The 14,649-nt window shown below is 36.5% G+C and overlaps 2 protein-coding genes across 2 annotated transcripts in view; one reads left to right on the forward strand and one right to left on the reverse strand.

The window, feature by feature from the left end:
* Positions 1-886: 886 nt before the first annotated feature.
* Positions 887-13,528, reverse strand: LOC145990133 (piercer of microtubule wall 1 protein). Its single transcript, XM_083125796.1, has 4 exons — positions 13,455-13,528; positions 12,308-12,495; positions 7,053-7,215; positions 887-1,397 (listed from the first exon to the last, which is right to left on the reverse strand). Exons 3-4 carry the CDS (start codon positions 7,144-7,146, stop codon positions 1,189-1,191), a joined length of 303 nt encoding a protein of 100 aa, XP_082981922.1. The 5' UTR covers positions 7,147-7,215; positions 12,308-12,495; positions 13,455-13,528; the 3' UTR covers positions 887-1,188.
* A 69-nt stretch (positions 13,529-13,597) lies between these two features.
* The window catches only part of LOC145989728 (uncharacterized), a 36,258-nt gene continuing 35,206 nt past the window's right edge, over positions 13,598-14,649 (forward strand). Inside the window, exon 1 of the mRNA XM_083124994.1 lies at positions 13,598-13,756. The gene's annotated coding sequence lies outside the window, so the exon portion shown is untranslated. The remainder of the gene's footprint in view (positions 13,757-14,649) is intronic.

Raw genomic sequence — 14,649 nt, forward strand, 5'->3', positions numbered from 1 at the left:
AGTTGTCCAAGAACCACACGGAAAATCGAACACAAATGTCACTTGTACAAATCAGAGTTGGATGGCAACTTCAAGTTACAAAACCACAGACAAGTAATAGATTCTGCCCTGATTAGGTCTTTGTGATTAGCCCACAGATAACACGCAAATCATGAAATGATTCACTAAAGTTTATCAGGCTATAGTTTGTCATGATTAATAAGGTTCCATTGGTATTTTCAATTTACCTGAAGCCAGAAACTGTAAATGGGTTTGTTATTAATAAAGAGGAAAGCATCTGACACCAGGAAATGTGTATTTGTGTATTCAGATTTCATGTGTTCAGTTGTTGTTTGACACTTTTTATATCGACACTGGTGCATATAGTTCCGAATTAGTTTCATGGATGAATTCACCTTCTACTGTCGTTATATCATCACATGAAAATTATTCTCTTAGTAATTTTTCATTGGAACACTTAAATCCAACACTTCTGAACTTTTGCTCATAGGATCAAAGAGAAATTTAACATATAAGTTCTTAGAAATTCAACTGTTCACACCCAAAAATTAAAAACATTCCATTTTGTTTTTAAAGTGCAATCACACTTGTTCTTCCAAATATATATTATTCACAAAACCACAAATATGCAATCAATAACATATTTCAAAAAATGTTCTACAATAAACCGTTTAAAAACAGATTAACTGTACATTTTTTAGTAACATTACTATGTGTATGAAAAATTCTATGTAGTACAAAACACACATAGTTGTTCAGGCATTACTTCATAAGTGTACAATAACACATATATGTATTTTATTCAATACAAAAAGTTTTAAAATTGTTCTGAGAAACAGTAACAAATATAATAAAATTCAACACTACATGCAAACTCAGATGAGAATACAAAACAACAAATATTCGTTTTTATTCATTTACAGTTACAATTTGTACATAGCACCGTGACAAAGTATCTCCAACAAATAACATGTTAAGATTAATAAAAAATCACATTCTGCTTTCAATTACGCAGGTACACCATATTTACAACATGCGAATCAAAACTAAAAATTTCATGAAGGAAAGCTATGTACTTCCAGAGATGTGTTATGGAAAGACAGTGGCTAGATTTTAAGTTTTGTCAGTTGATATGGAAGAATGAGTTGACTTAAACATAGGCAGTTTTTCAACAAAGCATCTGAAAAACTATTCCAAAGGGCTTGGATCCAAAGAAGTGTTGAGGGAATAGTTGCGATACATCCCACCTGATGAGTACTTCTTGGTAAACTGCTGGTTCCTGGGGAAGAAACATGATGGCACTGTGTGCACTGATGGAGAAAGCTTACCATATTCGTAAGATGTAGTTCTATAAAAAGGATGCTGAGAACGCTCGCAACCATAACCAGTAAACCAACCTGCAATCAGATATAGTGAATCAGTGGTTGCTTGTGCCGAAATATTTAGAGAAAGCTAATTAATTAATTAATATACATTATTAATAGAATAATGGGGTAACAGTTTCATACATCGGAGACACATTTCTTCAATTTTACACAAGAAACTACTTACGGAAATGAGTTTCTCCAAGGTTTACAACGTTCGTCGAGGTATTTTCTTTCATCATGGAATATATTTGACCGGGAAATCATGTATTTTTCAAGAGAAATATCTCACCGACGCACAATTGCCATTGCTTTCATTTGTTTGCCCTACGACAACCGAATGCTGCGTACGTTTGATTACGTAAACCCCTGTCAGTGTTTCAAGCCCCCCCTTTTTTTATTATTATGCTTGCCTAACGTAACCAAACCTAACCTTAACAGAAATGGTTTGTGGGGCAATCGGTCAGCTACCATGCATAATGGTTCGTGGGGCTATCCGCCAGCTACCCAGGCTATACGTCAGCTATGTGTGCATAATGTATAATTTCCACCGGTGACGAACACGATGGTAGGTATTTTTTGGTGAAGAAGGTTGAAACACTGCATACCCACAACGTGAGTCAAGATGTGCCCGCCATATTGTGTGTTCCAGAAGCGAAGAAAGGAATAAAAAAAGCACTCAGAATGTGAAAAATTGCATTTGTTTTTGTTTTCATGTAAAAAGCATAATGGCACCTTGAACTATGTTCCGCAATACACAATTGGTAAGTACGAACCATGCGAAACACAAAATATGCGATTTTAAAGTGTCTCCGATCTATGAAACTGGTACCAATAATGGTGTTCTTAAGATATAGGATTTCATTTCTTTTACTAGCCAATTGTATATTTTACCATTTTCTCATGTATCTGCTGTTTCTTTTTGTAAAGTTTTATGAAAGGAGTATTTAACCTCCTTCAACAATTCCATCCCCTGTCAGGCATGTAATTTAATAAGTAATAAATACTCTGTACGATTTGGCACACTCAGATGAAATTTTAGTTAAAAATGCAGTCTCGATCAGGACTCAAATCCCAGGTTTCTGGCTGGTTTTATTCTACCAACTAAGCAATGGCATGGTACAGCAGAGACCCAGGTTTGAGTCCTGGTTGAGCTTTCATTTTTCACCAAAATTTCTAATAAGTTCTCTGATAAGGACTCAAGTCATAAGCGTAACAACTTTTCTCCTGAGATTTTTCCCTGTGTATGGAACAGGTAGCCACCCACCATTGTGAGGAAATTGGGGAGCTATGAATCAGTAGCGTAACCCGGTCATAGAAAACCTACAAGAACGACTGGGGGTTGATTGTGCTGACCTCATGTCAGCCCGTAACTTGTTGGATGATCTCCCACCGGTGGGAGTAAGGCTGTCAGGCAATGTGTAGGCACTGGCCCTCACAAGCTGTTATGCCACAGAGGCAGGGGGGGAGGGTAAAAAATACAGCTCATTTTAGACTTTCAATGCTGGAACTTCCTCAGTACAATACCTGTGTGAACAGGGGTGTCCATTGCCCCCAAGGTCAATAGCATGCCCCCCCCAAGCATGTCATAACCCCCTAAAGTATTTAATTACGACAGCGTATCTACTGAAAGTAACTTTTTTTTAACTTTACTTAACCCTATATTTCATCTGCCCCTCCCCCCACCCAGGTTAATGGATGCATTATCCCCCATAAATCGTAATAATCATCATTCCAAAATAGATTGGATGAATATGTAATAATTGATTTTTTAATACAATAGCCACACTACTGTCCATATTTTTAAAAAAACGTTCAAATTTTCAAAATAACAGGAGCTAGCACATTGACTGGTTAAATGCTTCAGTTAATCTCAAATGTCAAGTCTCGTATAAATATGCATTTAAGCAGTGTTTGTTGGAGGAGATAAGATTTTAAAAATCTACAATGTGAATATTTAACACAAATTGCTACACAACTAAGATAGAAAATTAGGTAAAACTTCGATAGCATCCTAACACCTCTCACTCGTTTATTTTGTTATTTTTAACATTCGTACTTACCTATTCTGCATTGTGAAAGATTCTTCAAGGTGCTATTTTGCTTTTTTCAAGAAAAAAAAGTTCAATTTTTGACATAAAGAGTAATTATTAAACCATTAACGTTAGCGCCAAAAACCATCCACGGGTAGCCCCACAAACCATTGACGTTAGCCCCAAAAAACATCCACAGGTAGCCCCAAAAATTCACGATAGCCCCAAGAACCATCACGGAAATGAGGTATGCCTACGAGGTTAGGTTAGGTTCCATTAGCACTCATTTCGTTCAATTTAGCATATACAGACATCGTTTTTTCTCGATGAAAGAAAATACCAACAAGAACTTCTAAATGCTACAGAAACTCATTTCGGTAAGTAGTTTCTTGTGTAAAAATGAAGAAATCCGTTGGGACGCTATCGAAGTTTTACCGAAAATTAAACCTGGGCAAACCAAATAATGTGCTGCTGGCTTGTTCGTGTGAACAATTCAATTAGTCTCACAAGACATACAGAACCCTAACTAGAAATTCCTAAGGCCGAGGCGAAAATATAATTTGTGTGTCTCCAAAGAACTCGTCCCCTCTGCTTGGGGTAATTATAACTACTTTAGTAATCAACAGTAATACAGTAAAACCTTGTTAATCTGGACTAATGGGGGGATAAGTTGACCGGTTTAACGAAAGTCCGGATTAACAGAAATAACCTAAAAGAACAGAAGAAAGTGCATTAAAACTCCGTTTATAGCAACGAAACACATTTATTATGATTTTATAAAGGTCATAGGCCTACAGTACAGTACAAAGTCTGCGGGAAACAGAATTTCATCAGTGGTTGACTGCCTTTTCTTTGGGAAGTTCTCTTGTTGACTTCTAGCCACATTTAAAACCTTTCATTCTGCTTTTTTTTTCCTGTCTGGATTAAGCGAAGTCTGGCTTATTGGGGTCCAGATTAATGAGATTTTACTGTAATTATATGAATTTGCCTTTAAGTTGAAATTTCACTTGCTTAAGTAAAAGTGCTGTGATTCAAGAAGTTAGAAATGTGAATTTCATATTATTTATTTTTCTGTTTTATCGGGTAATATGAAAGGTATTATGATGAAGTACACTTAGTACAACTATTACAGCACACAATAATACTGTTAATAGAACTACATCATCCAAATGAAGCACCTGCTTTAAATTAAGCGGTACCTACACGAACACTAAGCATTATATATATTTTTATAAAATATTAATCTACACTGATAATATTGTTTGTTTTGATATACAGCTATAGTATAATTCTTCATAATCTCTTCATCAAGATTCCAAGCATGCATTATTGCGAGTGAAGCAAGCAACATTTTTACGTTCCCTTCTTTGCAGATTTGCAAGAATGTTAATTTAATAGGGTGCCAATACTTGCATAGGATCCCACGATATTTATTCTTTTCTTGTTTCCCTTTTCACACCTTCGGCGTGAAAATGTGTGCATACCCTACCATATTGTTAAATATGGTCCCCAAAATATAATATTCGAACTCTCCCCCACTTCATTTCTACCCCATCCCCTCATATTTAATACTCAATCTTCCCACCAAAATTTTCATGGCAATTTTAGACTTATGTTGATATGAAAGAATGGATATTGTCCCCTCCAAAAACTTAATTCTCAGTCCCCACAGCACAATTTCGGCAACAGTCTACGACATAATAATGATCAGTGATGTGCACTGAGGAGTAGCTAGTCTAGCAGAGATAGATTAATCAATCTCACGTCTCTAATTATTTTCAAATCACAATATTTATTATCTTGAACCCTCAGTTCATATGCAACATTTCTCTCCATGCGCTTCTCATCCCTCGATGTGATCAGCTGGCAAGGCTGAATACCCTAGCTGGCTCTTCTTCCACCTTACCAGATCCAGGTATAGACAACCGCCCGAAGGGAAAGGGATGATTTCTGCCTGTACCTCCCTTGCCCATTCACCCCCCGTTCCCATGGTTGAAAGCCCGTGGTTTCAGGTCCTCCAGTCTGTCTCCTACAGGACAAATAGGGAATAGGTTTCCCTTCGATTCCTTTGTAAATCCTCTAAAGAACTCAGGGGACCGTGGGGAAGTGCAAGTGGCCCCGGATCGGTACCAAGTGGATGCACATAGTGGCTTGGATCCCACTTTAAACTGTGGGTCCAGTCCCGATTAGCTTTTATGTACATAAAGTAGACTTAAACACCAAATCAACCAACCAACTGCGGGGTAGTGGTTATCACTGCATGCTATGACACCAGGAGTTCCGGGTTCGAACCCCGACCTCGGCATGGGTGTTTTTTGTGTATGTCTCTTCATTAATTGTATTGTACCATCTTCGTGATTAACCAATGTGACAGTGACGCTAAGTAGCATAAATCAAATCACTGATTGATTGTTTCATTTGGTTTGTTTTACTTCGCTTTCCCTACACTTTTGGGTAATCGTCAAGATGATAAGATAAAATTGATGAAGGGACAAATACAAATAACACCCATGCCCAGGTCGGGGTTTGAACCTGGGATCTCTGGCTTAATAGTTAAATCAACATGTTTTGGATTTTCGAAAGTGGGTGGGATTAACACGTGCTTCTTTTCAGTAGTCCTTCCTCATTTTGCAATCCTTTCCTCTCTTTGACGTTCTATTTTTAGGAATACTGGGCCCTAAAGGGGGGAGGAGGATTATGACCGACCATTATGACTGTTCCACTGATTGCTACCCCAAGTGTCGACATCACCGCACGTCACTGATAATGATACACAAGAGTTGTATATCCCCACCAAATTATTGTTCACTCCTCCCTAACTAAAATTACTATCATAATTTAAGACTTTACACTGATTCAAGAGTTGGATTTGTCCCCAATCCCCCCACAAGAATTCATGTGTCAATTTAAGGTCTGATATGTTCACTAACTCACATAGTTGGATATTGACTGCCCCCCCATCCCATAATACATATTATCCTTTACAATTCCCTTGGCAACAGACCAATTGCTATTTGTATAGGGGCAATGTTTAATTGAGAACATAATTCAACGTGTGTCCAAAGTTGAACTCTTCACTCAGTCAAATTTCCATCACAAAAAATCCCCCCTAAAAGTTGGGTAGATGCAATGTGTGTCCATAAACCCACCTTTCCGAAAATACTTTTTTTCTGTATCTAATGGATTAAATATGGTGCACTTGAGGTGTAAAATCTTTTTTGTACGTATTTTAGAAAAATATGTAAATGTTAAATATTTTAAGAAAAATCCCCCCTTCCTGTGGGCACCCCTGTGAATGAATACTTACTGCATGTTTTATTCATATTTCTGACACATACGATCTCTTTCTAACATAAATATTACAACAGTGATCATGTCTGTTTAATACAGTTGAAATAATACAATAGACAAGGAAATATAAGTGTTAGCATAACATATTTATTTTGTGTTACAATGAATACCATGACAGAATGCAATAGGTTTGTGCATAATTACCTTTATTCTACTAACACAGCAGGTATGTAGTGAAAGTTTTGATGAATTTAGTCCATGCAAATATCTAGGCTGACATGTCAGATATCATAAATGCAAACATGTGATTCATGGATGAAATAAACCTAATCTGCCCTGTATAGAGATAACCACAGTTACTTACTTGGGTACTCAAACCTCTTTGGCAAATTTGTGGTCTGATAGTAATCCGATGTTTTGTTTTCATTTGATATCGGTCCTTTTGTGTCTTCCACCATGTCACACGAAGATTTGAGGCAGCCTTAGAGAGATCTTGAACTCATTAATGGAAATCAAAAAACCTTCCTCTGCAATGAAATGTTACAAACTTTTATTTAATCACGTCAAATGTTGTCATTAAACATAATTAGATATATTTGCAGTCCATTGGTCATGTTAAAGTGGGCTTAATCCCAATAATGGTATGGAAACATGTCATTTCAATTACAAGAGAAATATATTCAATAGGGATGAACCAAAACCCTCACCCACAGATACTGATGCCAACTTGAAAATTATAAGAATTAAAAGTTATTCAATATACTTTGAGATGGACCTAAGGGAAATCGGTAGGGATGGAAAAGAGTATATAGAACTTGCTCAAGATAGGGAAAGATGGAAGGCCTGTGTTGCTGCAGCCATGAACCTTCGGGTTTAAGAAGGCTAGAGAGTTAGTTAGTTTATTCAATATACTGATTATTGTGCAAATATTTTACTACTCGTACAATGAACCAACTTCACTAAAATATTCAAGACATACATCAAAATATTTTTTTAAAATTGGAATGTAAATATAAAATCCAATTTTTCCCACAAGCTGGGGCAAAATAAATAAAAAGTTTTGCATGGTTTTCAGAATTATTGCGAAAGACAACAAAGCTGGAAAAGTATTGACATGAATGGGTAAATAAATTCCAACCGATACTTTATTGAGTTGGCGTTTTAAGTCCAGTTTATGCACAATAAGGCTTATGACCAATCAGCATTGGGCATACATGCCCACACACAAATAACCACAGGCCAACCTAAGTACAAGGGCCATTAGGTTGGCATCAGGGAAAGCTTGTGAGAGCTATTTTCCCAGAAACTTATACCCCCCCACCCCCAATTAGAATCATGGGTCATGTTTACCAACCAGTTGTCACTCATGGGAGGGGTAGAAATGCTTTATTTATAAAGAACCAACCATTGTTAGGCTAACAGTAGCCATTTTGGAGAACAAAAACCATGTGCTCCAAATCACATATTTACTAAATCTTTTATTCTTTACTGAAAATCAGAGATAACACTCACCCATAGGTAAAATAATGCCTAATTTATTAAAAGTAAACTCATTTGCAATTATCTGGCATAATTAAGCCAGAAAAGCTGAAAAAACACTTTTGTTTATACTTTTTAAGCAATTGATAACTCTGCCATCTGGTGGGAGAAAGTGGCACTTCTCCCAAGACAAGGAAAGATCTCAAAGGACTCCAGCTGGCCAATGAGAAGCCTTCAAGGCTGTGACGTCACAGAGGAGACTTTCAGATGGCCTATTGTGTTCTGAGCTTGCTATTCAAGCTCACTTGTATTACAGACCCACCTGAGAGCAGGTCTCCTGGAAGTTGCTGGTAAAATCCAGTGTGTGAATGGCCACCTGTGCCAGCAACAAAGGATACATTAAGGGAAAAGGGATCTAAGGTCCTGTTACAGTAAACACAGGCCTAAGTGTGTGTGACCAAGTGGGATATTGTGTCCACAAGTGCATTTAAGGATCCCAGTGAAAATTCAGCAAAATAGCGAGTTTTGTGTCCCTCATCCCATGTAGAAATCCAGACCACATGGTCGGCAGAACTGACGCCATAGAAGCATCCATAGGCTATCAGAGAATATCCAAGTTGTTCTTAGCCATCCATCCAAGAAAAGCCAGGAAAACTCATTTATCACTCCCCCAAAGCCTTTGTTACACCAAGGAAGCACATAATATTAAATTTTTAGTGTGGTGTACCCCAAAATTGTCCGTGTGTCGGGATGTGGCGATAAAGAGTGAAATAGTGTGTGTACGGCCCCAGGTATGATTGATATAGTGTGAAAACAGCTGATATGTAAGTACAAAATCTTTTGTATATCTTTTTTGTGTCATGTACAGTGAAATGCTCATGTTTGGTGGCAGCTATGCCACAAGCGGTGTTCTTTTCAATGAATAAATATGTCGTTTAAAGGTGTCTGACCTTCTATCATTTTAGTGAATCATAAGCCTATTAAGCCCTCCTCTAGTTACCGATTATTAAAGGCTAAAGTTCGTCTGTTACTTAACAGATATCTCAGGAGATATCTGTTACTATACGGAACACCACACGTGGAATAGGGTCTGCGTGTGGCCGCGTAAAGCGTGGTTCTCTTTTGTTTTTGATATATTATATATTTAAAGTTAACCTTTTGTAAAACCAACTTTAAAGCAACATAATATAAACAAGCACCCATAAAACCATCCCCTCTTAGGCTAATCATGACTGGGCCTAGTTTAAAGTGGAATCTGAATCACTATGTGCCTCCACTGGCTATTGAACCTGGATCTAACCAATATTTTACAATACTGATAACACTGGTATTGTATCAGCTATATTGATGCACCCTATGTATTTATAAATAATAAATTATTTATATACGCTTGCTTATGCTATTCTTCTATTGAGTTTTATATTTAGATATATATGCTATTCTTGTATTATATTTGTGTTTATACTATTCTTGTATTATGTTTTATATTTGTATGTTTATACTATTCGGCAGGCCCGTAGCCAGAATTGATCTCCAGGGGGGAGGGGGCTCACGGCTTATCAGGGGGGGCTTTGTAAATCAAGTCCATTTTTCAAAAGTTTAATAGTGTTAAATGAAGGTAAATTATGTGTGTGGGGGGAGGGGTCATTAAGTTACATAAAATTTAGAAATATTACACAAATACTACATTTTCTATAACATTTAAAATATCACTTGAAGTGTTAATTGGCTGCTACTGAAATCATCCCTTACTACACATTCCATACTACGTTTGATGATACAGATATTTATATTACACAAGAAAAGATGGACAAAATTCATTCATAGGGCCTACCCTACATTCCACTCCCGCCTGAAACAATAAAACTCCCCTTCATTCCCAAAACTTGGGAGCTGTTAACCTTTGACGCAGATGAGGAAGGAATTTGCATAGTTACATCAAAGTCACAGATTTCTGTATAAATGGGTCGTCGCAACAGGGGCAACGAAGGTACAGATAAAGAAGCTCCCCTGTGAAGAAACTTTCTGAAGTCTAGAGAAGCGAATCTCCTAAATACTTTCCGCTACTTAAGACTTCATCTTATAAATAAGATGAAAGAATGTAATAGATGCTGTTCATGCTCCCTGAATTTATCCTTCATCAAAGTTGTGAGGAAAATAATGTCTGCTGTCTATATTTTCACTTTTCACTGCAAACAAATTACAGAAAATAGTTTTACTTAATGTCAAGAGGGCTGACAGTAGAACTGCCTGGCTATTCGGTAACAGTTTCATACATCGGAGACACATTTCTTCAATTTTACACAAGAAACTACTTACGGAAATGAGTTACTCCAAAGTTTACAACGTTCCTCGAGGTATTTGCTTTCATCGCGGAATATATTTGACTGGAAAAACATGTATTTTTCAAGAGAAATATCTGACAGACGCACAATTGCCATTGCTTTCATTTGCTTGCCCTATGACAACCGGATGCTGCGTACGTTTGATGATGTAAGGCCCTGTCAGTGTTTCAACACCCCCCTTTTTTTTTACTATGCTTGCCTAATGTAACGAAAACTAACCTAACCTTATCGGAAATGGTTCTTGGGGCTATCCGTGAATGGTTCATGGGGCTATCGGTCAGCTACCGTGCATATTGGTTTGTGGGGCTATCCGTCAGCTACCCGTGCATAATGTATAATTTCCACTGGTGATGAACATGATAGTAGGTATTTTTTGGTGAAGAAGGTTGAAACACTGCATACCCACAACATGAGTCAAGATGTGCCCGCCATATTATGTGTTCCGGAAGCGAAGAAAGGAATAAAAAAACACTCAAAATGTGAAAAATTGCATTTGTTTTCGTATCAAAAGCATAATGGCACCTTGAACTATGTTCCGCAATACACAATTGGTAAGTACAAACCATGCGAAACACAAAATATCTGATTTTAATGTGTCTCCGATCTATGAAACTGGTACCATACTATTTTTGTATTATGTTTTACATTTGTACCAATGACGACATCTATTTCATTATTGTAATGTTTAATGATGAATAAACAATTGATTTGGTATTGGCTTAGTCTTAATATTAAAAACTAAGATAAAATCAAAACAGATATCTTGTTTAGCAATGGGAGAAAGAAATGGGCCATGGATGGGTTAAAACATGATAAAAATAGTTTAACCATGGTTTAACTACTTTTACACAGAAACAATTAAATCTCCACAAGACAAACACAATTTTCGTGGTGAGACTGCTCATTAATTACTTCAAATAAGAATTCAGGGCAATAGAGATCTCGCAAGTGGATTATATATTATGATGATTACAAATCATTTGAAAGTGTACAAGATTTGAGTTGGTGTTTTAAGTTCACTTTATGCACAGTAAGGCTAATCGGGACTGGGCCTACAGTTTAAAGTGGGATCCAAACCACTTGTGCCTCCACCGGGTTGTACAAGTTTTCCTCTTTACATTTTACCAAGTTTTTCAACACTTTCACTTATCCATGTGCAGGAAAAAATCGGCAAGTAACATAAATCATAGCAACAGGGTGGTATTTGAAAAGGGAATTACCCCCCCCCCCTCACACACACACTGGGTATCAAAACAGCCTCACTGGTATTAAAACTGTGATTGGGTAAGGGGGATATTATATAATTTATATAACGTGCCCATGCTTAGAAATAAGTTACTGAACTTCTCAAATACCACAATGCACAACAATTTGCTTGTGCACTTTCTTCAGTAAAATGTTAAACATATAATTTTCCCCTCATAGCTAACCTTGGCTGATGACTGAAATAGGTTGCATGATTCATGATTTTTACATAAAGATTTAATCATAACACATATTTAGGCCTGTTTTATACTGTGGTGAATTCTTATTACGCAAAAGACAGTGCTGTGCACCATGTGCTAGATTAAAAATTAGGTTCAGTGGTTCTCTGTAAAATACAATAATCTTTATGCTTGCATGCTGTTATTTAACTTTTCAGACTGTGGCAAGCCGTAAAGAAACATGAAAATATATTTAAAACAGCACATAACATACTCAAAAGTTTTCATTACTTAAGTAATTAATTAATTAATTGTAACTTTAGCATTCAAATACATAAGCAAGAATATGTATAATTTATTGTTATGCTTACCTTTCAATCTTATTTGGAAAATAGAGGCTGGTGTGGGAGAACAGGAATTTCATCAAAACAAGTCCCCTTCCTGGATGTATGATTAAACTTGGTTTCCTGATCATTTAGATAATACTGTAGTCATTGCAATCATGTGAAGTTCGAACTGGGAAGTTGATATTCCAAATCAAGGCAAAGTACCTCCTGACCTGTAAGAAATATTTGCATAAGTAACATAAAAAAGCAAATCTGTCTTCCATTAGATGTAGATTTAGATTTATTTCATCCATGAATCACATTTGCATTTTTATGCTGTGACATTGTACATGTCAGTCAAACATTACAATATACTAATACAGTGAAATATAATAATGTAATATACAATGAAATGATACCGGTACTGGTTCCGATTGTTTTATGATTTCTCCTAGCACAAATACTAACTATCGTAGAATTTTGGAAACCATCGTCACACGAAATTTGAACCTTCCTTAAAGATATGAGCGCTGTTTGGACTCGAAAAAAAGTTATTTATGTTGAAAAAAACAACTTGAAAATTACCTTATGGACAAGATATTCTCCGTCGACAAGCGACAGTAAATATCGTAGAAGCGTGGGAATGAATGTAGAAGTAAATCGGAACCTTAGTGGAATGCACTTAGGGACTTTATTTTAATTCTAACGGAACCAAACCTAACCTAATCACGATAGCATATATTGAACGAAATATTAAGTGATCACTAAAACTCCGCAGTATGTGTTAACAGACATAAATCGAAATCGAACCATGTAAAAAATTGCATTCGTAGCATGATGAAATCGCAAAACAAAAGGAACTTGGGCCTTTTTATTAAAAAAATATTTGAACAATACCACCTGAACATGAAATGCAATACCAACAATGCTTAAATTATATGATAGTCACGGGTGTGCTTCTTTGATAGTACAACGAAAATTACTTTTCTTTTAGGTAACGTGACACATTTTGTTTGAAATAAATAGGTATGTAAACAATCTAAGAATGATCGATCATTGCGAAAATAAAATCACATTTTCTGCTTTTGGTAGATTGGGAGTGTAGTTTCACGAAGGCTGGACCAATTATTATTATAATACCCACACTTACGACTGGAACACCATTTACACTAAATAGTAATTTTTTATGTACCTTATCTTGATTTCCTATCCCGTACGTTCTCCCAAGCAGCAAACAAATAATCAGCTGTTCACCTAACTGTTGCGTTGCCATGGTAACGCGTGTAAAGTGGTGCACCCTAGTGGTAACTTTAAAAATTGTACGTGACACTGTGCTCGGTCGGGCGATGAGGCGGTGATTCTCGCAAAAGCAAGGCAATGGAAGTTGCGAAATTAAATTGTCAAGCATTGTGAAAGAAAATTCTGGCAGTCTTATCGCTGAGTGGGACATTTACTAATGGAGCTTCTATGCTGATATAAATTTTACGCTAAGAGGTAAGCAGAAGTTGTTTCTGGTCGTTCTTTTGTACTGGCTTTCATGACGAAGGTTCTTCATTAATCACTAGTCTGAGGTGAAGCCCAACTATGGCTGATGGTAGATTAGATAGCAACATAACCAAGGCTCCACATTTTGTGTACGTATGTAGGAAGGTACGTATTTGCTAGAATGAGAACTTTCTACGTGTTCTAATAATGAAGCATTTGATACTCCTTGTTAAAGGTTACGTATGTTCAGTTAGCGAACGCAGTACTTGTTCGACTTTTTTAACTTTCGATTTTCTTTGAAAATATATTTGTACGTGAAAGACCACAGTGTTTACGTACAGTGACGTACTATTTTATGAAGAAGCAGAAAAATGTCATGTTTTAATATTCGTGAGGATGAAAGTGGAAAATATAAGTTTATGGAATTTGTTTGGGAATACGGTCCTGCATGCGTCATGCGACAGATATTCTTTTTGTGGTTTTTCAAGAAAACTACCCAAGTACCCCAACGTATATGTGTTTATTTATGAAGAAATAAATATCTAAATAAGGAGAGCATAAATCGTCAATGGTGCAATGTAGAAATATTAGTTGAAAAAAATTCGGGTCCGTGTCGAAATCTTACACCCTCGATTTCGCAGGTGATTTTTATTTTTGGTAAATGTATGTTATATCGGAGACACATTACATTTTTACAGAAGAAACTACGGTAACAGTATGGTATAGTGAAAACACAGTTCCCTCGTTTATTTCCTAATTATTTACATTTGTACTTAACCTATTATGCATAGCGGAACATTTTTGAACGTGGGATTTGTATTTGATTAGATTTAGTCCACAACAAGAGTGAGTTAATTGCTTTAATAATCCAGTAAATTTCTCGTATCGGACAAATTGCTGAA

This window comes from Lepisma saccharinum, chromosome 7 (genome assembly GCF_977018435.1).
Source record: "Lepisma saccharinum chromosome 7, izLepSacc3.1, whole genome shotgun sequence".
In the NCBI taxonomy this organism is placed as follows: domain Eukaryota; kingdom Metazoa; phylum Arthropoda; class Insecta; order Zygentoma; family Lepismatidae; genus Lepisma; species Lepisma saccharinum.